Source organism: Crinia signifera, chromosome 19 (assembly GCF_055691185.1).
Source record: "Crinia signifera chromosome 19, ASM5569118v1, whole genome shotgun sequence".
NCBI classification, from domain to species: Eukaryota; Metazoa; Chordata; class Amphibia; order Anura; family Myobatrachidae; genus Crinia; species Crinia signifera.
Genome location: NC_139226.1, coordinates 100,390,093 through 100,417,351, shown reverse-complemented (window position 1 = coordinate 100,417,351; position 27,259 = coordinate 100,390,093). Strand labels below are relative to the sequence as shown.

The window sequence follows — 27,259 nt, the reverse complement described above, 5'->3', positions numbered from 1 at the left end:
TTCAAGCATTTTGGATATGGAGGACTAATTCATCTTATGCTGATTAAAATGATATGCAGCATGCCTATATTCTGTGTGTGACTGCAGCTGTATATACTGTACATACAGCTCAGTGCATAGTGGACGGCTTTGCATAGCGCTCAGTATTTATGCACTAAGCTGTTTTCCCCCACAGTCTACACTTATGGGCCCCATACATCAGCAATTAATTGTGACAATTTTCAGATCTGGAGAGGATTGCCACAATTATTTTTAGATGTGTGGGCTCCCACCTTTTGGCAATCCCAATCAAAGTCGCCAATCGATTGCTTAATCAGGTTTTTAAACATGTTTAATAATCTGGTATTATCTGCAGATCTTTTTTTATATGTGTGGGCATTCCCAATTCGTCTTCTTAATCTATTTACATTATGAACAGCAATCGATTGGGCAATTTCCAGATATGAAGATGCAATCTTTAGATGGAAAAATCTGCCGATCACTGAAATAAATCTGTAATGTGTGGGCAAGTCAGATAGATTGTACAATCCATTTATCTGGCCAAAAAATCCCTCGATCTGGAAATCCATTAATTGTGATTGCTGATGTATGGGGCCCATAATGGGCCCCATACATCAGCAATTAATTGTGACAATCCTGAGATCTGGAGATGATTGCCACAATTAATTCTAGATGTGTGGGCTCCCCCTTTTGGCAATCCCAATCAAAAATGAATAGGGATCGCCAATCGATTGCTTAATCAGATTTTTAAACATGCTTAATAATCTGGTATTATCTGCGGATCTTTTTTATATGTGTGGGCATTCCCAATTCGTCTTCTTCATCTATTTACATTATGAACAGCTGAAATGACAATCGATTGGGCAATTTCCAGATATGAAGATGCAATCTTTAGATGGAAAAATCTGCCGATCACTGAAATAAATCTGTAATGTGTGGGCAAGTCAAATAGATTGTAGAATACATTTATCTGGCCAAAAAATCCCTGGATCTGGAAATCCATTAATTGTGATTGCTGATTATGTATGGGGCCCATTACTCAGCACAGTGATGGACGTGGAGAGGAGGCCGCTGATGACATCAGCAGCCCTTCCTACCTACAGCTGGGGAACGCCTGCGTTTTCTGGGGCAGTCCCAAAAAATGCTGGGTTACCGCCCCCAAATAGCTGCAGGGTGTCGTCTGATAATGGCTCTGGCTGTGAATTCACAGCAGAGCGAGCAAGTTTGAATCAGGCCCTATGTGTAACATGACTAAAGGCCCACACACACTGAGCTATTTTGAGCTGAAAGACGCTTAAACTTGGTGTTTTCAGCGGCTTTCAGCTCAAAGCTGCCCAGTGTGTACGGCCTGGCGATGAGCGGTGATGCGCGCTTCCGCATCATCACCAGGAATGCCGCTCATCTGCTGGTATTACCAGCAGATGAGCGGCTTTGTGGACGGCTTTGCATAGCGCTCAGTATTTATGCAGAGTGGCTTTCCCCCCAGCGATGACAGCGGTCGTCGCTGTCCATACATGTTGGGCAAAATCGCCCATTGTGTATGGACCTTTAGGCATGAAGTATAGATGGATGTGGACACATCTATAAGGGCTACATATATGTATATATAATGTACAGTATGTTATTACAGAGAGATAATAATATGCTATGGCTGGTAGCAACCACTGCCTTTATGACCTAGATTGAACTACAAAGACAACATTTACAATCTGGTTGGTTTCTATGGGTTACAGTACCTAATCCCTTTGTCTGATGTTCTGCCCTGAATGCACCATGTGACTTTATGAAATTGTGCACTAGACATACACAGTAAAATAATTTAATATAGCAACATCATAAAAATACATATATATCTTTATAGTGAATTTACACTCTGCTTACATGGAACACATATTACATCATAAAATGCATACATATTAATAGAGACAATCATTGACATGCAAATACAGAAGAACCTGCAAATGTGAAATACAACATGAAGCTCGGACTGGGTCTCTGTATGATATTGTTCCATCACTAGAGTGACCAATCATGTTGACTGTTTTAATCTAGAGATGAGTGTTTTGGATTGCAGGATTCACCTTCCCTCATAGACAAACATGGTTATACTGTAATTATATGTGAGCGCAGACTAAAACAAATCAGGTGTTCTGAAATACAGGAGTCAAACCAGTTGAGGATCATTCATTAGTAAAAGGGTTGTCCTCTTGTTAGCAGTTTGTGGCGGGATTTGTAGTTTCACCCTATTGCCACATTTTATGTCTCTGTGATCTAGCTGAAAGTTTTAAAATACAATACATTGTTAAGGATACTTTAAAGATAAAAAGGGAATATACAGTAGGTCTACAGTACAGGCTTTGCTATCAGTGAGATTATTTCGCCTACAGTATGTTCTACCTCACCGAATCTGATAAATCTCATCATGTATTTAGAATGGTCCTAAGAAGTTAGACTGGAGAATACCGCTGTATAACAGAATACACTGAAGAGTTCAAGCTGCAAGTCCCTTTATGTGATGTAATAAAAAAAAATGATCTTGATGTAACTTATTTATCAGAAACAAACGGTAACAAGATGAAGTGTGTCAATTTTGAGGTAAACAATTTTGAGAACAAACTGCATGCACCAATCATGTCACTGTCCCTTATTATACCATATAAATGTGCTGGCCCTCATCAGCTAATCTACAAAATGTTCTAGCCTAACAAATTCTACTATGCTCTAGATCTGGCCAAACCGATCCTTCGAGATCTACTAACAGGTCATGTTCTTTAGACCATCTAGCTGGTGCACAGGTGTAGTCATTACGAACTGTCACATTATCAAACATGCAGCATTAATTCCTACTATAGATCCACAGGTTGCCTGATATACATGAACTATTGGTAGATGTTGAGGACTGGGTTGGCCACCCCTGCTCTAGACCAGTTGTTCTTAAACTTTTTAGAATCACGGCTCCCTAGAACTGTGGTTCCCAACCCTGGTCCTCAAGTACCCCCAACAGTGCACGTTTTCCAGGTCACCCGGCAGGTGCACAGATTATTCGGCACATTTTAAAAGATCCACAGGTTGAGCTAATTATGTCACTTGCGATTCTGTGTGGAGACCTGGAAAACGTGCACTGTTGGGGGAACTTGAGGACCAGGGTTGGGAACCATTGCCCTAGAATATCGTGATTTTTTTAAATTGAAGCCCTATTATTATTGAAAAATTCAGAAAAGATTATGGTCCTCGGTGTTCACGACCATATCTAAAATAACAAACTCCCCAATAACGCCAAATCCATTATTAGCTCTATTTCATATCTATCGTGGAAACATGCCCGCCAATGATCGTTATGTGATTGGCCATATCCTAGTAACCACTAAGCTCCTTCTCGCAAGACATTGGCGCACATCCTTTATCCCTACCATAGAAATGGTGGTATCAAATGTACAACTACACTGTGAGTTTGAAATAGCGGGTACCATGTATTCCTCATCAGCCTCAAACCCTTCGATAAAATGGTTTCAGTATTCAGAACACTGGCTCTCCAGGACACATGCTCCCCTTTTAGGGCCCCAACCAACATTAACACAATTCCCAGATCTGCCCAAATGCTTCGGAAGCTGATAACCACTAGCACTGGCGTAACTAGGCCACCGCAGCCCCCGCCATGGCGGGGAGGCGCAGAGTAACTATGGGCACCGGGGGGGCTGCGGTGCTATAGTTACCCGCTGCGCTGCTGCCCGGCCGCATCTTCGGTCACTGTCCCGTCACTCGCTCCCGGCGCCGGCTCCTGCTGATAATGAAAAGTGACACTTAGAAAATGGCTGCCCCCGTATTGCAGACAGTTTTGGCAGCCATTTTCTAAGAGTCTCTTTTCATTATCAGCAGGAGCCGGCGCCGGGAGCGAGTGACGGGACAGTGACCACAGATGCGGCCGGACAGCAGCGCAGCGGAGACTGGAGCAGCGCTCTGTCAGGTATGGGTATGGGGAGGGGAGGGGGGGGCGCCGAAAAAGTTTGGCGGGGGGGCGCAAATTATATAGTTACGCCACTGACCACTAGTATCCAGCAAAGCACTCTGGCACCCAAGGTAATCCTCTCAATAGTTCGGTGAAATCTCCTCATTAAACATTCTATATGGTGTGTACGTCAGATGACTATAGTCTCATTATATATTCTTTATTTTAGACTATCAAAAACAAATGATTGGTGTACCCCCGTCCCTTCTTTGCCTTTTCTGTACCCTTCCCCACCCCATTCTTGTTTTGTTTGATATGTAATATATTTGTAAATCATTGTCATTAACGTGTATATGATTCTTTGAAATTTTCAATAAAAATTTAATTTGTAAAAAAAAAAAGAAAAATTCTAAAACAAATACTAAGTAAATTGTGTTTATAGAACATGCTTAGGTTCAGTTATGTGGCGAGGGACATGATTTGCTTCTTTTTGTCAAAATATTTTATGATTAGGAGCCACAAGCATTGACCATAAATAATTTCAGCTGGTCAACCAATCCAGAGCACCTGTGAGAGTACCCTGCGGGACTTCAATATGCCATGCACCCAGTTTGGGAACCATTGCTCTAGAAATAAAGCATTTGGAGAAGTGAAATTATTTACTTAAAACAAAAAAAAAATTAAGAAGATTCAGGATTCTAGGGCTGATGTAGAGTTCAACGCAAGTCTATCTGCAGAGCGAATCTTACATGGTTTTATTCTATACATGCACCTGACATGTATGGGTGTTGCAGAGTCTTCAGCAATAAAGTTCTATCTCCATTTGGGACTGAGAGGGGACTAACTGGGTTGTAGCGGGAATTGTACAGGCAATGTTCATGGAGAATGTGGTGATGGAACCACAGGCTACAAAGAGATGGCGGTAAGAAGAAATATGCCTGATTGTGAGTCAGATGCAAACAGGACATAGGACCCAATGGTTAATTGCAATTTTTTTTCCCCTGCACTCTGTAACAGGCCGTGGGATTGGTGCAAGCATGCAATGATGATGGCGCCAGGGTTCAATCTAGGCTTACGTATATTTTGGTTTGCATGCAAAGATGTGTACTACTTAGCACATGAGCAAATATACAATATTGGTCACACAAAGGGGTGTATTCAATGCTTTATGCGAGCTGTGACAGCGAGCAGTGCTGCCTGCTCGCTGTCACAGCTCGCAGGGTCAGTATTCGCCCCCCCCCCCCCCTCTAGCTAGGTTTTTGGAGCAACGGGGAAACAGTGTGTGCGGCCGCTAAAACAGCGAGGCTTGCGGCTAAATGCAGTGGGCTCCCTGCATTAGCCGCTTGCCTCACTGTTTGGAGGGATTGCCCCGGAATGTTGAATACGGTGAGTGGCTGGCATGGGGATTAAACGGCGAGGATCACTTGTTTTCGGTGATCCCCGCCGTTTAACCCCCTCACCGCCCACACTGAATATACCCCAATGTGAGAGCAATCATGTCTGACGTGCATGGCCCCCAAACTTTGACTAAAGGTGCAAATCTATAATAAAACGTAAAAAAACAGTGGCGTCTGCTGCCCCGACCATGAATAGTAAGGGGTGATACCACTAACTTCATATGAACATACACGTATGTAATATATTGTATGTTCTGGATGGATCCCAGGATGATCAGCAGCGCTGTAGGCATTGGACGTCATGCGTCAACACACAGCCATTGCTGCCGGTAGAAACCAATCATATGTCTGCTTTTGTTGTATGAGATAGTAATAGAAGGAGGGAAGCACAACCCTAGTGGCTGTTTCTGGCTGTAGACATAGGATCAGGTCCTCCGGGACAGTCATGTCAGCGTCTGTGTAATGACAGCATCAGGCGCTGTGGTCAGTCATCGCTTTGGCTGCGGTTTGCCTGTAGTTTTATTTAATCCTGCTCTCGGGGCTGGGATTTTACTGCCAGTAGTAGGTAGACGTGGCTTTGCTCCCGTGGTCCCCGTTTTTGGGACGGTTGGTCCCCCGGCTTTAAGTGCTGCTGGGTAAAAATAAAGTAAGGGATTAGAAGTGAGAACCACAAACACACGAGAAGGATCATCAGCACACCCAGCGGGATGAGTAACTCATACGGCTGCCGGTGCAACAGACAAATACATGTGGGATACGGTCACTACGTAGACCACTGAAGGTCGACGTGTGAAATAGGTCGACCTGGCTAAGGTTGACAGGGTCGCAAGATCGACACAAGCATTAGGTCATCAAAAGGTTGACACAAGTTTTTTATATTATTTTCTAGCCGACTTGTGCTGACACTATGGCGTGGTGGGAGAATACAATAGTGTGCCGAGCACATGGCGGCACCGTGACCGAAGCATGGCACACTGGTGGTGTCCATGTTGACATTCTGGTCAAAAAACGTGAAAAACGAATGCCGACCCTCTGACTATCGACCTGCCCTTTGTTGATCTAATGCTTGTTGACCTTCACCATGTCGAACTATTAGGTGTCGACCTAAGCCCCATTGACCTTCAGTGGTCAACCTAATGTATATCGGCCTTCACTGAGTCAACGCTATGACCCATAATGTACATGCAGCTTATTGAGTGATAAAGAATACATTGTATTTACAGGTATTTGTGCTGTTCTCCAATAGGTCTCAAGGCGCTATACAGATTGTATTATATGCGCTGTGTTATGTTCAGTATCATCTACCTACAATTAATATACCGACAATTACTTGGCCGACACGGTGACACAGGTAAGGTGCAAATCCTTATGGCCAAAATACGGACAGGTACACAATGCCAATACTCAATATAAACCATGATCATAATGGAGAGCACGTTAAAATGCCGGCACAGTTGTAATGTCGACATGGACACCGTATTCATATAAGGTGGTTTTTGTGAAAAAATCATGAAAAACTGTATTTGGTATTATTTTTGACAATATTTTGGCTGCCGGCATTGTGATTCATCAGAGTTTTTTTCCTGTCCGTGTTTAGTATTTTGATGTTGTAGGTTTTTCAAATGTTGGTGTGTTGGCCTATATGTGATGCACAATCCAGCATTGGTCTATAGGTGACACACAAGCCAGCATTGGCCTATAGGTGACAAACAAAATCCAGCATTGGCCTATACTGTAGGTGACACACAAGCCAGCATTGGCCTATAGAGGACGCACAAGACTACATTGGTCTATAGGGGAAGCACAAGCCAGCATTGGCCAATAGAGGAAGCACAAGACTACATTGGTCTATAGGGGAAGCCCAAGCCAGCATTGGCCAATAGAGGAAGCACAAGCCAGCACTGGCCTATAGGTGGCAAAACAAACCAGCATTGGCCTATAGGGGACGCATAAGACAGCATTGGCCTATAGATGACACACAAGACAGTATTGGCCTATAGGTGACACACAAGCCAGCATTGGCCTATAGATGACACACAAGCCAGAATTGGACTATAGGTGACACACAAGCCTACACTGGCCTTATAAAAGGAGATGGGCTGAGCAAGGACAATCCTTGCTACTATAAATATAGTAGAGGCACAATTCTGTACTTGGGGGTTCATCTAGGCGCAATAGTATTAAACCAAACCAGTGTACAACAAGAATGTGGATCACCGTGTGTCGGCAGCAGGTGCACTCAATAAGGATTGAGGTCACAGACGAGTGACATGAGAAGCTACATTTAGGCGGCACTTAATGTGAAATCTTTTACCTTGTGTTCCTTGCTGTGTTCTTTGAAGAGCCATGGTCCGGCGAGGATTCATTTTGCAGCCATCTTTTCCCATGAGATGGGATTTCCAGGCCTAACACAATTTGAGAAAAAACATTATAGGGGCGTAGTCACACCAAAGTACCACGTGATCAGAGATTGGGACCATTTAAATCAAGGCATAACAAACTGTATTCCACACACACACACACACACACACACACACAAGAAAGTCCTAGACTCTATGGAGAACTTTATGAATACAGACAGCGACAGTATGATAGAATTGTTCTGTATAAAATATGTAAATAATTAGATGGGCAAATATACTCAATCATCTACAGTATGTTTTACAATAATACTTCATTACAACCTACTGTAGTGTGACATTGTATAGGTGTGGCCCCTGCATTATCCTGAGTGCCATTAAATCCCCCTTGGAGCAATCCCTGGAATATTGTAACACAGGAGCAGATGATAAAGTACCAGCCAATCAGCTTCTAACTGTCAAGTTACAGGCTCGGTTTGAAAATGCCAGTAAGGAGCTGATTGGCTGCTGTATTTTCACCTTCCACTTTATAACTTCACCAGACTTAATACATCTGCCCCACGGGATGTGATCATTGGGTCACCAGGATCATGGTTGACAAGTAGTAGGTTGACATGGGGACGCGGCGCTACGTTTTGGTATCCATGTCAACACAACATGTGCCGGCAGGCGGTATTTCATGCCTTACCATCCACTAGGGCATGGTGGGAGAATAAAATAGTGTGCCCGAAGTATGGCGAGCGCAGCAAGACATGTGGCTACTTTTTAGTGTTTATGTTGACTCTTGACATTCTGGTTAAACCCCCCCCCCCCCCCAAAAAAAAAACACATGTTGACTTTTTCAATGTCAACCTTAGCCATGGCGACCTAATGACCCTGTCGACCTTACCCATGTGGACCTAATGGCCCTGTCGACTTAAAGTTATGTCGACCTTAATACACGTCGACCATAATGCTGGTGACATAATGATCCATTCCCCTGCCCCACAGAACCAGCTTCTGTTTGGAGACAGAGAATTTGTGTTGGGGGGGGGGGGGGGGGGGGGGAATTGGTGATGGACCAATGAAAAGTCTCAACCTCTGTGATTGGTGCTATGAGGCCTGATTGTATGGCCTAAAATTAGCATAGAAGTCGATTATCAATAGACTGCGCATGCTTGCGGCCAGTAGTACGCCTGCACAAAGCCTGCCAGCGATCAAGTCCTGATACTTTTTGAATTCTCAAGCCGGTCGCAAGGTGAGTGACATGAAGTGGGTGTGTGGGGGTGGTAACGAGGCATTTAAGCCTGTTAGGGGAGGGTGTGCGGCCTAACTGAATGCTGACTGAGCAAATTTGCAGGTGTGCGATAAGGACTGAATTAGCCCCATGTCCGAAGATGGCCCCCTGCCCCTTGATGGCTTCTGCTTCATAATGTAAAGCTAAAAAAAGTATTGTTAGCCACACAAAAAAGACACTATGTGGCATCGTCAATTTATATCAGGACTTATTTCATTGACCTGGAAAACATGAACTGTGTGGTGGTCCTGAGGACCGAGGTTGAGAACCAATGCTCTAGAGCATGGGTCCTCAAACTGCGGCCCTCCAGATGTTGTGAAACTACAAATCCCAGCATGCCTTGCCACAGTTTTAACACTCCCTTATAGCAAATCAGTGGCAAGGCATGCTGGGATTTGTAGTTTCACAACATCTGGAGGGCCACAGTTTGAACACGCATGCTCTAGAGCTGGGGTAGCCAACCCTAGTCCTCGAGAGCTACCAACAGTGCATGTTTTGCAGGTCTCCTCACAGAAGCACAAGTGAGCTAATTAGCTCCATCTGTGTATCTTTTAAAATGTGTCAGTGATTAATGAGTGCAGCTGTGCAGCAGCTAGGTTGTCTGGAAAATGTGAACTGTTGGTAGCTCTCGAGGGCTAGGGTTGGCTACCACTGCTCTAGAGTGTGAGAATTGCAGCGTTTGAGGCTGAAAGAAGCCACCGGCCAGCTGGCCTAGCAACCTATGGATTGAGAACCTTCAGATATGAGTTGGTACTGGCAGAATATGTGATCCGATAACTGATATATGAGTATCTGACCCTCTTATAACCACACACACTAGGGCCGATTCAGGCCTACTCGTAGAGCAGCAAATATGGCCCCTCTGTCGATGGTGGGGGTCTGCTTATGCACATGTGCAAATCCCCGCAGCAAATGCGTTCGCACAGACGCAATCCGGGGTGGACACCCAACGTTTCATGGACGTGCCCACAAAAACATTGGACGCCACCATAGACATGTTGGGTGGGCTCCAGGGAACACAGGCATGTGTGCCTGCTCGGGGAGGACGGATGATGTCACATGTGGCCCGACCCCAATTTGGCAAAAACTGCAGAACAGTCCGGGGCTAATTTTCTGCTGCGAACAGAGAAGTAATTCGATGGTGAACAACCATCAAATGATTTCTTCTCTGTGCGGGCGCTTGCGAGCAGATGTGTACCCAGTCGGTGTGTGTGTGGGGGGAGGGGGGCATGCGTTTGCTGGTTTGGCGTTCACCTGTCGTATATATGCAACCTAGCGAGCAGGCCTGAATCGGCCCGACTATGCCTAGGATCTGATGCAAGCGCGGCGTTTCTCCATCTTTCCCTCACTGTAAGACACCTGGGTGTGGACAGCTACTTAAACAGATTAAACAAATACAATACGGTGGTTGTACAATTCCAGGAACCTTAAACTATGTACCTATACCAGAGGACTGACGTTCTTCTTGGGCTTTACCTGGGGAAAAGGTTACATCTATATTTATCCTGGTATTTCTAGACACTATTTGCTCTTTCTGCTATTCTGCAAACAATAAAAAGGGAAGAAAACTGAATATTGATATTATTAAAGTACACAAGTTTGCCGGTCACTGTGGGCAGCTGATAACAAGAGTAACCGTGCAATGTAAACGCTCAGTGTGGTTGCACGCCGCTCCCCACCAGCAAGCGCTCTGGGCAACAGTGTATTAACCACACAGTCTGTTCTGTAAAAGGAACAAAGGGTCTCATTTCTTGCTCACTGACACATACTGCACATTAAGGGGTATGGTATAACCGACCGACAGTCGAGATTGCGACTTTTGTTTCTCCGACATCGGAATACCGACTGTCAGGAGCCCGACAGGGGGGTGAACGCATTTAGGCCCCTCGCCACTTATTCTATTCTATTCCCCCTCTATGGGGGTCATAGACCCTCACAAGGGAAAATAGCCCATGTAAGTCGGGATTCCAACTACTGGCAGTCGGGATTCCGATGTCAGAGAACTGGTGTCGGTGACTCATCTGGCAACCACATTAAGCTACTGGTTGTGTTAATATGTTTCTAGGATATACGCAAATGCATTCATAGCTGCGGCACCGTACACGGTGGCTGTGTGGAAATATGCAAATGTTGGAGCCACCTGGATTTGTATTGTGGCGCCCACCGGTGGCTTTGCATAACCCAGCAGGATATAGACACACCATAGGTCACAGAATAATCAATTAGAGAAGTTATGTGTAGCTCTAGGTTCGCAGGAAGTAAGAAAGTGGAGCCACTGCAGAGGATTGTGGGGTCGCAGGCTTAAACACGCCATCAACATGGCCTGGACATGCTTCCGTTTTTTTGATGCCATCCCCAGTTACCCGCCACAAAATGGTCCCTAACTTTCAGTAACTTTGCAAATGAATCAACCACTGCTGCACATGTGCAGTACAATTTAGTTGAATGCGCAGTGGTAAGATAAATTATTCCACTGCGTAAAACAAACATCTACATCTATTGTGTTCATCTCCGGAACAGGCCCTGTGATTATACAAAGGGAGGTCACTGGGTGTGTCTTTAAATTAATTTAGGATGGGTTCAACATCCTGGTGGTTGGATCACCAGCAGTAATAACACTGCCTCCCGCATCCCAACTAGCGTCTGGAGACTGGCGCCAGAATGCAAACATAGATGAGCACTCACGTCTACCTCGAGGTGAAAAGTAAGCATGCGGGGATCGGTAGCGTTAGGCCGGAGGGAGGGTTAGGTTTGGGAAAAAGTATAGGACTTCGGTTTAGGCTGCATGGGGGGAATGGAGGTAGAAGCTCAGAGTTAGGTTCAGGCAGCGGGGTATGGGGGTTAAGGCTAGGTACTAATGGTGTATCTATTATGGGTACAGTGTGCGTGGTGCAGAGGGGCTCCTGAACCCAAGGTCAGGAGCACACACCGCACCAGTTTTGGTAATACTTACCCTCGGAAGTCCCGCGGAAGGATGCTGCAGAAATTGCTGGAAAAATGGAGCTGCAGACATTTTCCGCCGATCTGCGCATGCCCAGTGGAGTCTGAGCGCGCCAGTGCTCAGACTCCACAGCGCAGCGAAGGTTTGTGCATGTGCAGTAGGGGTCTGCGCACTAGAGTGCTCAGACCCTGCTGCTCCCGATGCCGCTCCCGGCAGAGAGGAGGGGGGACCAAGGAGGCCTGGATGAGGAGGCTGCATTCGGGCCTCCTCCTCTCTTAAGACGCCCCTGGAGGGAAGGGTTGGTTAGGGGGAAGCAGAGGGAAGGTAAGTATACTTACCTGGCCCCTGTTGGGATTCCCTCTATAAAGGATGCCGGTGTGGGTATTCTGACTGCTGGCATCCCCCACAACATGACGCTCTCCAGGAGGGACACAATGCTCTGCTCCTGGACTTCCCACCTAATTAATGATTACCATCACCTGTGGTGAAAAACCATTCTTATCAATTAACCTGTTCAACACAGGTGACGGCAATCATACATCAAGAGGGAAGTCCAGGAGCAGAGCGATGTGTCCCTCCTACAGAGGGTCATGTTGGGAGGTATGTTTATGTATCCCATGCACTTGCTGCTCTAGATTACAAATTAAGCATTGCCCTTCTATACACCTGTCCCAAACCAGACCCCCTCCCCTGCCATAGCGCTGTTCTTCCTTTGTCTGCTGGCCCAGGGCAGAGCTTGGAATTTTAACATTAGTATAGTCCCAATCATTTACCTTCGTTATCTTTATGTACCTTTTATTATATAGAAAATGTGTCATTAAAAATTGTAGTACCAGTGCAAATAAGAGACAACTTTGGCAAACGCGAGGCACAAGAAAATGTCCTGTGCTCATGGTTACGCGGTTTGTTGTGTGAATGTTTGTATTACGAGTGACAAAGTATGCAAGGAAATAATTCAAAGGGAATATGTAACCCTATTGTACACAGTTCATTTTACTCCTAAAAACCTATGTAACAAAATCTTTCTGAATTAAAAAAACCCAAGTTCTTGGCTTCTGATTTCCAGTTATTAAGAGTAAGTTATTTATGGAACAAACAGATGGAGCCGCTACAGTCTGTGCTTGCAGGGGCTGGCGATTCCTCCAGGGGCGCGCGCGCACGAGACGGTTGCAAGCCCCATGGCAACGGAGCCTGCCGGGGGTCCCCGCCGCCTCCCCCGCCGCCCCGACCCCCCCCCCCGAACTGGGCAGCGTCTCCCTGAAGCAGAGAGAGGAGTCTCTGGTGAGCACCAGGCGAAGTAAAAGCCGGCTCCATCTGTACTATACAGCGCTTAAAGCTGGATACACACAGAGGGAAAGGTCACATGATCTGACGGATCGCACCGACATATCGCTCACAATGGCACATATAGGGCCAGTGCGTACACCCCATATATGGGTGCCTGGGTCACTAGCGATGTCAGGTTTGATGTACTGTGTACATCAAACCTGATGCTATAGCTAGCAACATAATGTATGCTAATGAAGGATGGAATATGGGGCCTAATTCAGATCTGTTAGCAAGGCTGCAAATTTTTGCAGATGGAATAAACCATGCTGCGCTGCAGGTGGGGCATATGTAACATGTGCAGAGAGAGTTAGGGTTGGGTTAGTTATGTTTAAACTGAAATCTAAATTGTAATGCAAGAATAAAGCCGCCAGTATTTAACCTGCACAGAAACAGAATAACTCAGCCAAATCTAACTCTGCACCTGTTACATCTGCCCCACCTGCAGTGCAGCATGATTTTATGCTGTACTACTCTAGTGGAGAGGGAGCAATTTTGCTGCTCGGCAGTGGTGATTGATGAATTAAATCCACTTAATGCCGTACAAGTTTTGGGGCCGATTCAGGATCACTCGCAGGATTAGGCCCCTGCCCCGATGGTCGGTGTTTGAGCATGCACATTTTCCCACCGTTCACAGTGGGGAGGGAGGGTCCCCATGAAAACGCTGGGCGTTCCCATGGGTGTGGGGGAGGGTATCAGCTGCCCGACCCGTCTTTGTCTTGGCGCTCGCAAATAAAAGTGAGTTGAGACGGAAAGCAGGACAAATCATTTGATGGTTGGCGACTATCGAATGATTTCTCCTGCTAGCGGCTCATGCATGGGGATGTGTTCTCATACACATCATCTCGCATGTTTCCAAGGAGATCTGGCGGCGGGGGGGGGGGGGGGGGGGGGTGCATTCTGGCAGATGGGGTGCATTGACCCCAGATGCAAAATTGTTATTTCAAATAAAAGTAGCGCTAAATGTATACAAAACATGTAACATCGATATTGATTTGTAATGTTTGTGGTGTGGACAACAGCAAAATGGTTACTTATTCTTAAGGTGTGTACACACTTGTACAATTTAGACTATGTATACAAGTTAGACTATCTGCATACAATATATACAATTAGAATGTCTGCATACAATTTAGACTATATAGTGCAGATCCGCACTATATAGTCTATGCAGCCAAGACTTTCTGGCTGCGATACGGGAGCGCGCATCGGGATCGCTTGGGTTAAAACTCATACAATCTGCATGAGATCCAGATGAGATTTTGACTATATAGTCAAAATCTCATGCACATTGTACAAGTGTGTACACACCATTAGTCAGAGTACATCCATTTTCGTTGCATGTTAGAGGCAGCCATTTTGTTAGATCAACCTATAGAATACAAATGTAGCCACGTTCATGCTGCACCAATCGCCACGTGCAACTTCCATAGAACTCGTCGCAACGCATTTGCGTCTAGTTCACTCCCGCGGCTCATAGAGACCCATTGAGCGGCGATGTTGGAGCGTAGCGATTTCACGCCACAGGTGCGGATATGGAGCGCCAAACAAGCACACGCAGCCGAATCACGGTAAAGGTGAGCATGGCTCCCAGTTTATTCAGAAGCACAGGAAAAGGATCTTTACTGTGACGACATTCACTAACAATGTATATGGATAAGAGACTACCCTTGAATGAAATACTCGCTATATAATTGATAGAGGGCATTGTGGGGTGACAATCAGGGAATATCTTCCCTGATTTCTCTCCATGTGACACTAATTTGGCAACTGTCACACTGGGGGACTTCTATCCCCTTCCCAATTTATGTGTGTTGAACTTGAAGGACCGCTGTCTTTTTTTCAACTGAACGGATGATGTTAGGGGTGCAACCGGCGAGTCCCAAGATGAGAGCGTTAGGCGGGTGGCATTGCTGAGGATTGCATATAAATGTTGGCAATATGTGGCGTTAGACGACAGTAACTGGGAGTAGTACTGTTAAACTGTTTATGGAGCAAACACTGGAAATGAACAGGGTGGAGGAAGAGGATACAATAGTCTCATCTAAACAGCAATTACAGATATATGCAGACATGCCAAGCTTGTTTCTAGAGGTCCAAAATTCTCGTTAAAAACACTGCTTACGTAAATGAGTTCATCTTACATGTTGTTTTTCAAAAAGAAGAAAAATAAATCCTAATACACATTATACATTGAGATTTTACGTTTTTTTTGGTGTCTTATGAAAAGCAAAAACCACATACTGTAAGAGAGGGGATACAAGATCACGCAGCAGGGAGTTGTATTTTTTATTTTTAAACATAGCAGCTTCTATGAATTCTTATGACTATAGATTCAGTTCTCAGACGGAATACGGTCATTATGTCTACACTAACCAGGTCGACAAGCATTGGGTTGACACCACTAGGTCGCCAGACAGGAAGCTCGACATGGGTTTAGGTCGACATGGGTCAAGGCCGACAGGTCATTAGGTCGACACAAGCATTAGGTCAACATGGGCTAGGTCAACATTCAAAAGGTCGACATGGGGTTTTTCACTGTTGTTTGAGCCGACATGTGCCGACAGGCGGTATTTCAGGCCCTACCATCCACTAGGGCGTGGTGGGAGAATAATATAGTCTGCCGAGCGTAGCAAGCACCGTGCCCGAAGCATAGCGAGGGAAGTGAGCGATGCAAGGGGATCCGGTGCACTTCAAACTGTGTCCATGTCGACTGTGACGACATTCGGGTAAAAAAACTGTGAAAACCCCCATGTCGACCTTTTGACTGTCGACCTTACCCATGCCGACCTAATGCTTGTGTTGACCTAATGTCCAGTCGACCTAGACCCATGTCAACCTAGACCCATGTCAACCTAGTTGGTGTAGACCTAACAACCCACACCCTCTCAGACCGCTTCACTCACTTTACAATTGACAAGAGTTTGGCCTGGCTACATTCTTATGAATAGTGACCGTCTCTACCTTGTTACAGTAATGTTACTACAGGGTACATTCAATGGGTGCCTCAGTAATGAGAAATCTGCATGTACAGGCTGTATTATTACAAGATGGCTGCCTCCACTGCCTCAGTGAGGTTACTAGTTAATACTGCATGCAAAAGGTGCATTATTAAGAATAGTGAAAAACAAAATGGCTGCCTCCACTGTGCCCATGGGTGGATACGGGTGAAGGGGGCGATTTACACCCCTAGCATTGTGTGGTTGTGATTATTATCTATGGCAGATTTACAAGGATCAAAGATCTTATATTGATTATGCTGTCTGTTACAGTCTATACTAATTGATTGCCGAGCTGCTGATGAGCCTGGGCACTCGGACACCCCTGGGAAGTGGCTGCTGTGCTATGAGTCAGGATTAATTGTTAACCCCTTCAGTAGTGGGTTTTTCTGGGGCAGTACAAACATCCCAGAGCAAGTTTGTTCTGCACCCAAAATACTCACCACTGAAGGGGCTGCCGCTGGTTCCCTGCCTGCGACTGGCTGCATTCTGAGGCCGTTGGGCATTCGGACACCCGGCATCAGGGAGTGATTGGTGGGGGGTACGAGAAGGTGGTGCCGCCAGAAGGTGCACCATTGGTGTACACCTAGATGTCAGTGGTATGCTCAGACGCACCAGCAGCACAGCTCAGCCCAGAAAATGTCTGGCCATACCGCTGAAGAGGTTAAACTGCACCCCTAAACCAAAAGTTTAGATACAGCCTGGCGGTGCCTCGACTAGGTCATCAGCTTCTAGACTAGTAATTCAAAAGATAAATGTTCAGTTACATTAGCCAACGAAATTTTTACCTCAATTGTGTATAGATGACAAATGTCCAATAAAGAGCGAGGAGACAACTATCTACAGTACTGTAGGTCACAATATCAAAATACATTTGACCCTAGGGGTGACATTTAATAGAATAAGAGTTTGCTTTTTTTGCGATAATTAGGCAACGAAATGGCGTTATCGCATTTTTTCCTCAAATCGTCCATTGCAGAGTCCCTTTTTCGCTTTTTTCCCCCGAAAACTCGCACTTTGTCAATGTGCAGGAAAAATTCGCATTTTTATCGCATCCAGATGTTTTCGCACAGAAAAGTATACAAAACGCATATTTAATGGGATGCGCAAACTGAAATCGCACTTTTTTCGGACCAGGGTCTGATGTGCGAATTGGTCAGAGACATGCACAGATCATTGTGATCTGAGCATGTTTCTGTTGTTAAAATAGAGTTAAAGAAAAAAATTTGAAAAAACCCATGTCGACCTAACGACCCGTCGACCTAACCCATGTCGATCTAACGCATATGTCGACCTAAACCCATGGCGACATTGTCCCATGTCGACCTAGAACCCTGTCGACCTTCCCCCTGATTCTTACCTATCTTGAGCCCGTCGGTAGGTCCCTGGGTCCGGGGTCCTGTGCTCCGAGGTCTGGGGCTCCAGGGCTGAAGAGTCCGGGGTCAAAGATCCGGACAAATCCATAGGGGGACCTGTGGAAGAAAATCCTACTTACCAAGTTCCTCAGGAGAAGATCTGTCATCTTGATCTGACGTAGTCCAGGTCTTCTGTCTCGCGTCAGGTCTTCTGCGTCTACTCCCGCTGGTACCCGTCTGACGAACTATACGGAGAGAGGCTGATGTTCCATCTTCAGCGTCTCTCCTCCGAATGATTCTATTGGCCGCCAAACTCGGCTCCTGATTGCCCGCTAGGCGGCCAATAGGATCATTCAGAGAGACGCTGAAGATGGAATATCTGCCTCTCTCCGTATAGTTCGTCAGACGGGTACCAGCGGGAGTAGAGGCAGAAGACCTGACACGGGGCAGAAGACCTGGACTATGTCGGATCAAGATGATAGATCTTCTCCTGAGGAACTTGGTGAGTAGGATTTTCTTCCACAGGTCCCCCTATGGATTTCTTTGGATCCAGGGCTCTTTGTACACGGGGCTGTTTATGCTCAGGAGGGGGGACCTCACGCCGATTTTTTTCGCGTTTTTTTTTTACCAAAAATCACAAGTTTTGAAATGTGCACATTTTCATGACTTAAAATCGCCACAAATCGCACCATATCGCAATTTTTCCCAGCGAATTCGCATTTCATTAAATATGCGGATTACAAGGGAAAAATGTGAGTTCTAAAAGTGCGATTTGCGGCGATATGGTGCGATTTTAAAAATTGAGAAAAACTCATTCTATTAAATGTCATCCTAGGTGTAAATTTTTATTCGTTACCTGGATGTAGTTGCTTCATCAATTACGCAAAACAAAATTACCCAGCATCCATTAACCACAGGGCTGGCTAACTCCCCACCTTCTCTATCCAGCTTTTATTCGCAAAATAGATTTAAAATAAAAGTCTGAAAATTAACCCACTACCTTTCTGCCAAGGGACCTCCATTTAATCTTTCCCTGGAATGAAGCGAATATCACATAACAAAGAAATGTCCTTCATACCGATTTTCTTTTTTCCAATTAAAGGAACATAAGAGACAAGGAGGCTGCCGTGGAATTCCAGCAGTAAATGAGCTGAGTGAAGTACAAAATGCCTTTATGTGAAATTATAACTCTGTGTCCTTTAATACAGGTGGTTTGGGGAGATCTTTTACAAGAAACGTTAAAGCGGATTGAGAAATGTAAGAGACACCCACCTCCGTACAGCGTCCAGAGGATAACCTGGTTACAGTAGACGCCTGCTGGCAGCTCATTCACACCACTTATTTATGAATATTGACCTACTGTAATGAGCTAATTTTGTGGTTACAGTTTGATAACCGCCAGATTGACCTTGCAACTGTTCTAAATAAGCCATGGCACATACTTGCCTACCCTACCGGAACAGCTGGGAGGCTACACAAAATTGGGTGCGGTTAGCGCCAAGCATTCAAGTATCCCGCAGTGTTGCCCACTCGGTGCCGTCAACTTCCCCGAGTAAAGTTGGCGGCTGGGTTGCCAGTGACGCAAATTGTTTGTATCATTGGGCCAGATGTATCAAGCTTCATAAAGTGATAAAGTGGAGATTAATAAACAACCAACCAATGAGCTCCTACCTGTCATTTTTTCAAACCTAGCCTGTAACATGACAGTTAGGAGCTGATTGGCTGGCTGTTTATCACTTTTTGAAACTTGATATATCTGGTCCATTGTAACCACTCTCCCCTGCTGGCATGGCCAAGCAGCGAGACCACAGAGTTACTCAGAACTTCAATAACTGGGACTTGCAACACCAGCAGTGGATGTCGGAGTAAAAATCCAGGTGGAGTAGACATTCACAAATTTTTACACAGCCACTGCGTGTACACAGACAGCTGCTAATCAGGGCTGCAAAGAGGACGGCCGAGCCGTGGGAAAATGGAGGGGGCATGGCTAATGGTGGAGCCACGTCCCCATAAAAACAAACGAGAGGCAGAGAGATGACAGGTTGCCGCTGCAGCCGTTTCTCTCCCCAGCTCAGTTGACTGAGCAGTGTGGGCTGAGCAGGGGAAAGAGAATGTGGTGCTGCGGCAGCCTGTAATCTCTCTGCCTCTCGTCAGCTCCCTGCAATGGGGGAGGGGGGAGCAAGACCAGGCCCCTCCAGCAAACCCGGCCAAAAAGTACCCACCCCACCCCCTCTCTCAGCGGCCCTGCTGCCAATACATTAGCGTACATCTCTGCAGCAGACCTTTATTTTGATGTCACAATTCTTGGCCAGATAGGTCAGAGTTAAAGAAGAAAACTCTAAAAGAAGTCTAAACTAACTGTGCCATTATGATCCTTGTTTTATTCATTACAAGTGGTGGGTCGATAAAAATATGTATTACACTAGGGGCCGAATGTATGTGAGAATCAGAAAGCTTGGGAGAGTTTTCCTATTTTTTTAAAGTGGCAATCATTTACTGTACATGGAAAAATTAACCTGTTTTTTCAGTGTAATTGATTACCGCTTTAAAAGAAAATGTTAAAACTCTTCCAAAGTCTCTTACTGATTTAAGTTAAGTTCCTATTCCCAACAGCAGCCGCCTTTACCTCAGCCCAGAATGCAATTTGCTCTGAAGCAGCACACTGTGTTACATTATGGCATGGAAACGAGAATTCCAACACACAGTTTCCCATGCGTCTTCTTTATTCAATTTAAGTTTTTCTTAATTTTCATTCACATTATTTAAATGTTATCCCTCTAACACTAACTAATATTATGGCTTTTTAATACTAAAAGCTATAAATGATGTATCCTTTCATTGCTAGACCGAATGTACACAAGTTGGAAGAACTTTATAGTCCTTACATCCATTGCATCTGAAGACATTCCCTATTTTAAAAAGACTGGCACCAAAGGGGGTGCATGTGGCATGGCTAGATAAAGCGACACTCTTATTTTGTCTACATTTCACGTTTTTCGTTACTTCAGGTGGCTGAATTCTACATGGACTCATTTTAATTTTTTTCAAGGAAGATAGGGACTTGTAAAGGGAGAATGCTGGAATAATTTTCCTTTTACTTTATGGGTAATATATTATATTTGCGGGAACCATTTAAACTGCCAGTTGAGGACCTGTGAGGCATCTATTTCTCAAACTACTAGAGACTCTAATGTACTTGTCTTCTTGCTCAGTTGCGTACCAGGGCCTCCCACTTCTCTTTAAACTTTGGTAAGAACCTGTTTGTTCTGTTCTTTGAAGGGAGTAGTACACACCATTGTAGAAAATGTTCAGTTTCTTGGCAATTTCTCGTATGGAATAGCCTAAATTTCTAAGAATAGACTATCGAGTTTCACATGAAAGTGCTCTTTTTCTGGCCATTTTGAGAGTATAATTGAACCCACAAATGTGATGCTCCAACTAGCTCAAAGTAAGGACAGTTTTACAGTGTCTCTAGTAATCAAACCCGTTTTCAGCTGTGCTAACATAATTGCAAAACGTTTTTCTAATCACACATTAGTCTTCTATGTCTTCAATGTACTATTAGAACACTGGAGTGATGGTTGCTGGAAATGGGCCTCTATAAACCTATTCTTTGTAGATATTACTTTGAAAAAAAAAACAGACGTTTGTAGCTAGTATAGTCATTTACCACATTAACAATGTATAGAGTGTATTTCTGATCAGTAGAGACTGGATTATATGCATTTGCATATTTGCCAGATTTTCAGCAGAAATTGCATATCTGACCTAAATGTCCTGATGGTGCATATTTGGCATAGCGCGGTCGGCGCAGAGCGTTCACCCTCACTTCCTGACTTTTTTTTTCTTTAAGTGAGGAAACGCCGCTGATAGGCTGACAGAATCGCCCATCAGAGGAATGGATTGAGCGGCCTGTCAGCGTGGCGGGGGGTGGGATGTGGGTGGAAGAGCTGATACGCCGCAGTGTGTACTGTAGGCTCTTCCAGCTACATCCCACACCCGCCGCGCTGACAGGCTGCTCGCCGCGCTGACAGGCTGCCCACCGCGGTGACAGGCTGTCCACCTCTGCTGACACGCGGGGAATCACTGCGCGCCACACGGGTGCTGGAGGCCCCGAACAGTGGTGCTTCTGGACAGAACACTGACCTCAACCAACGGATGGCAACGGTGAGTGTAACTTACAGCACAGTTTCTGCTGGGGCATTACAGTATGTGCGGTTTTGCTGGGGGCATTATGTGCACTTCTGCTGGGGGCATTATGTGCACTTCTGCTGGGGGCATTATTTGTGTTATACTGCTGGGGGCATTATCTGTGTTATACTGCTGGGGGCATTATCTGTGTTATACTGCTGGGGGCATTATCTGTGTTATACTGCTGGGGGCATTATCTGTGTTATACTGCTGGGGGTATTATCTGTGTTATACTGCTGGGGGCATTATCTGTGTTATACTGCTGGGGGCATTATCTGTGTTATACTGCTAGGGGCATTATCTGTGTTATACTGCTGGGGGCATTATCTGTGTTATACTGCTGGGGGCATTATGTGTGTTATACTGCTGGGGGCATTATGTGTGTTATACTGCTGGGGGCATTATGTGTGTTATACTGCTGGGGGCATTATGTGTGTTATACTGCTGGGGGCATTATGTGTGTTATACTGCTGGGGGCATTATGTGTGTTATACTGCTGGGGGCATTATGTGTGTTATACTGCTGGGGGCATTATGTGTGTTATACTGCTGGGGGCATTATGTGTGTTATACTGCTGGGGGCATTATGTGTGTTATACTGCTGGGGGCATTATGTGGGGTATACTGCTGGGGGCATTATGTGTGTTATACTGCTGGGGGCATTATGTGGGGTATACTGCTGGGGGCATTATGTGGGGTATACTGCTGGGGGCATTATGTGGGGTATACTGCTGGGGGCATTATGTGGGGTATACTGCTGGGGGCATTATGTGGGGTATACTGCTGGGGGCATTATGTGGGGTATACTGCTGGGGGTCATTTACTACTTACTAATTGTATGCTGATTTAAATAAAAAACTATAAAATTTCACTTTATTTTGTATTTTTTATTTAGCATATTTTGACGCTTTTCATGCATATTTTAAGTATTTTTCATGCATATTTGCATGCATTTTTCGAGCTTTTTATGTTGCATATAATCCTGTCTCTACTGATCAGTCTGTTTGTTGTAATCTTCATTGAAAAAAAACAAAACAGTACTTTTCTTTCAAAAACAAGGATATTTCTAAATGACCCCAAACTTTTGAACAGTAGTGTATGTATATTATATATATATTATAAATACAATGTAAATAACTAATATTAACTGTGTCTGTGTCTAGATATCTGTATAAAGGCCACTTGGCTTGAACCCTCCCTGTGTATGCAGTTGTGTCTGTGACGCCCAGTAAAAGTAAACTCCCCTGTGTACTGTAGTCAGCCATTAGTGTAACAAAATGTCACTGGTGTATTATATAAACTTGCATATAAAACTAAAAAGGTGTTCCTTTTGTGTACACAAGTGGTACTGTTGCTAGTCTTCGCTTGCCTTTTAATGATAATATAACTAAAGAGTGGGCTGCAACTTTGTATATTCAGCGCGGCCTTTCCCCACCCTTGTCTAACTAGAAGTACAATGTGTGTGTATAATCATTACCCTCATCGCACTGGACTTTACAAAACACTCACGTACCCAGGTGAGCAAGTCCAATAGATTGGAGATCTTCAAATAGCGCACCGACACTGGTTTCTAATACCTGTAATCAGGGCTATTTTTCAGTAGGCTCCAGCAGGAACTGAGGCCCTTATTCTAGTTCACTCTTTCTGTCAAAATATTTCTTAGATGGACAAAACCATGTGCACTGCAGGTGAGGCAGGTGTTAAGGCCCCCATACACTAGCCGATTTTGGTCCGATTTCGGCCAGATCAGTAGGATCTGGCCGAAATCGGACCAAAATCGGCTAGTTTTGATGTCCCCTCAGATCCGATGCGCGGTCCCGTGCGCATCGGATCTGCGTCGGGTGGTCGGACCTGCTGCACGTCCGACCACCCGACTTGGGACCTAGTGGGGCGGCGCGGCGGTGGAGGGAGCAGGGGGGGCTGGGGACGCTGCGGGGGACACAGGCGGCATAGAGCCGGGCAGGGGGAGCCGGGAGCTGTCAGTACTGAATAAAAAAAAAAAGCCCATACAATGAATGGGCGGCCTGTGATTGGCTGAGCGCTCTCTCAGCCAGTCAGCAATTGGCTGAGAGAGCGCTCAGCCAATCACAGGCTGCCCATTCATTGTATAGGCTTTTTTTTCTAGCACTGACAGCTCCCGGCTCCCTCTGCCCGGCTCTATGCCGCCTGTGTCCCCCGCAGCATCCCCAGCCCCCCCTGCTCCCACCAGCAGCCCTGCTCTGTAGCCCCCCCCCCCCCCCCTTCCCTGCTCCCCGGGTTTTTTACATGTGATAAATCGAGACGATTCAAGTGCCAATCTAATCAAGCTCCCCCGGGGAGCAGCCGGGGAAGCTCAGGGGGAAGTCGGGGGCGACTTGTCCTAAGGACAAGTCGCCCTAGTGTATGGGGGCCTTTACTTGTGCAGAGATAATTAGATTTGGGTGGGGTTTTACACCTGCCTCACCTGCAGTGCACATGGTTTGTCCATCTAAGAAATATTTTGTCAGAAAGAGTGAACTAGAATAAGGGCCTCAGTTCCTGCTGGAGCCTGCTGAAAAATAGCCCTGCCTGTAATAATATCAGCATGCGGCACGTGTGTGATCCCGGGCAGTAATCACAATATGCTGCTTGTTTAGCTGATCTATCCAATCTGAATTATGAGCTGAGACGATGTGTTTCACACCCTGTTGGAATGGATTGTGTTGGCAGCTATAGTACAGGTCTCTATGAGGACCATGTGTGCACTCTGACACCGGTTGCCGGTTCTGTTACTAATCCCGCATTACCTCTTCTCCAGGTACGAAGTTCTCGTGGCACAGAGGACAGCGGTTCGCAACCTTTTCTCCTTTAGCAGCTATTAGGGGGGAAAGGAAAGAAAGTGAACATACAGATAATGTTACTCTACCAGTAAAGAGCATTAATATTAATATTATTTAGTTTAGAAATATATTAAATTAATATAACAGGAATTACAGTCATATGTATATTGTATATCACAGAACTACATTCCAAGCAGGGTACAGAAAAATGGTGTCTGCTACCATTACGGGATACGGTCACTTGGTCAACACTATGAAGGTCGACCACTGGAGGTTGAGAGTGCTTAGGTCGACATGGCTATGGTTGATATTCAAAAGGTTGACATGAGGTTTTTCACTTCTTTTTTTTTTTTATTTCATACCCTACCATCCACTACGGCGTGGAGGGAGAGTATAATAAGGCCTGGGGAGCGGTACACTTAGATGGTGTCCATGTCTGTTGACTGTGTCGACATTCAGGCCAAAAAACTTGAAAAACTCATGTCGACCTTTTGACTGTCAACCTTTCCATTGTCGATCTAATGCTTGTGTCAACCTTCCGGCCCTGTCGACCTCCATTGAGTGGACCCTATGACCCATACCCTTCATTACTATATATATACTATGGGTGGATACACACAGATAACTGGCAGTCCCGATGCAGGTTGTCAGTATACCGACACAGGCCTCCAGATCTAAGGAAACTTGATGGGACAGGTAAGTATACTAACCCCCCCCCCCCCAAACCCTCCCTTCTAGCAGCCTAACCCTCAGCCTCTCTTCTTCAGAGCATGACCCTAACCCTCCCAGTTAGTGCCTAACCCCCCCCCCCACACTGGAGCCTAAACCACCCCCCCCCCCCCCCACACTGCAGCCTAAGCTTAACTATCAATGTCAGAAGTAGACCTTCCATAGTTTGCATCCACTGATGGTCAATGGGGTGCCGGCGTGGCGAGCACAGTGAGCCCGCAAGGGGCTTTGTTGCGCTCGCCATGCTGTCTGGGTCCGGCCAGTCGGGATACCGACATCGGTATAATGACTGTCAGGATCCCGACTGTCGGACCCCTATACCACACCCGGTCAATGAGAGGGGTGAAGTGAGATGCAGATCTGTAGGGTTTCCTGTATGTTAGGACAGGGGCAGAGATCCCAGCCAGGGCTACAGTGAAGAGTCATTAGGGCTTCCTGGGGGATGCAGTTAAAATCCCGGCGGTCGGGATCCCGGCGTTCAGAATCCCGACGCCGGAATCCTGACACTTTCTCCCTCCGTGGGTGTCCACGACACCCCTGGAGGGAGAATAAATTAGTGTGCCGAGCGTAGCGAGTCACCGGGCACGCTGCGTGGCGACCGCAGCGAGCCCGCAAGGGGGGGCGATCCACGTCCCCCCCTTGTCGGGATTTCGGCGTCGGGATTTTGACACTTTCTCCCTCCGTGGGTGTCCACGACACCCCTGGAGGGAGAATAAATTAGTGTGCCGAGCGTAGCGAGTCACCGGGCCCGCTGCGTGGCGAGCGCAGCGAGCCCGCAAGGGGGGGCGATCCACGTCCCCCCCTTGTCGGGATTTCGGCGTCGGGATTTTGAACGCCGGGATCTCGACCGCCGGGATTTCATACTGCTTCCCTTCCTGGAACCCTAAATTGTTGAAGAGATCCTGTAACCGACTAAATGTTTGTTGACCATATGGTGTTGACCTAGACATTGTCTGTCAGCCATCCGGATACCATACAGCAGGGGCGACCAAACCTTTCCTCCAGATCTACCAACAGTTCTTGTATCTCAGGCAACCTGTGGATCTATAGTAGGAATGAATGCAGCAGGTTTAAAAATGTGACAGTTAGTAATGACTACAGCTGTGGACCAGCTAGGTGATCTGGGGAATGTGACAGTTAGTAATGACTACAACTGTGCAGCAGCTAGGTGATCTGGGGAATGTGACAGTTAGTAATGACTACAACTGTGCAGCAGCTAGGTGATCTGGGGAATGTGACAGTTACAGTAGGTACAGGTTTTTTGGATTCTGCACACAAGGTCACAATTTGCCCTTTATTTGACAGGCAGTGTGCCGCTATTTATTGTTTATTTTCATGTAGCGGGGGTGCCATCCTAATAAACTGGGGGTCAATGTTCAAAAAAACGAGAAGAGGAAAAAAAATACAGTTGTAGGAGGATGCATTCGCCTACAACTGTCTTTTTTCTCTTCTCGTTGTTTTGAATATGACAGTTATAGTAGTAATGACTACAGCTGTGCACCAGCTAGGTGATCTGGGGAATGTGACAGTTAGTAATTAATACACTGTGGACCAGCTAGGTGATCTGGGAAATGTGACAGTTACTGTAGTAATGACTACAGCTGTGCACCAGCTAGGTGGTCTGGAAAACGCGGACCGTTAGTAGATCTCGACGACCAGATTGGACACCCCCTGCCATACAGAATGGACTTCTGCTGGGGTACTCAGTGGGACAAAATGGTCACATGGTATGCCGGAGTGGCAGCTTAAGCCCAGCTGGATATAGCGGCATCCCCTGCAACTAAGCCAAGTAAGATGGTAAAGTGAGAGTACCGCACTGGACAATACTGAACAGCCAGGTACTCAGAATATGATGCAAGATTGTAATGAGTACATCTTAGAATCAGTCATAAGTGGTAAATATTTGTATTTATATATGATAAAAATAAAATGAATGTACATT

The 27,259-nt window shown here is 45.8% G+C and overlaps 1 protein-coding gene across 2 annotated transcripts in view; it reads right to left on the bottom strand.

Moving 5' to 3' along the window:
• Positions 1-4,013: 4,013 nt before the first annotated feature.
• CEP104 (centrosomal protein 104) overlaps positions 4,014-27,259 on the bottom strand; it is a 101,749-nt gene continuing 78,503 nt past the window's right edge. Inside the window, exons 20-22 of one of the 2 annotated variants that reach the window (XM_083163016.1) lie at positions 24,556-24,623; positions 7,658-7,748; positions 4,014-5,974 (exon numbers count right to left, since the gene is read on the bottom strand). In XM_083163016.1, coding sequence (XP_083019142.1) covers positions 5,832-5,974; positions 7,658-7,748; positions 24,556-24,623 — 302 coding nt within the window. In that variant the 3' untranslated portion in view covers positions 4,014-5,831. The remainder of the gene's footprint in view (positions 5,975-7,657; positions 7,749-24,555; positions 24,624-27,259) is intronic. The other variant, XM_083163017.1, reaches the window with a different exon arrangement.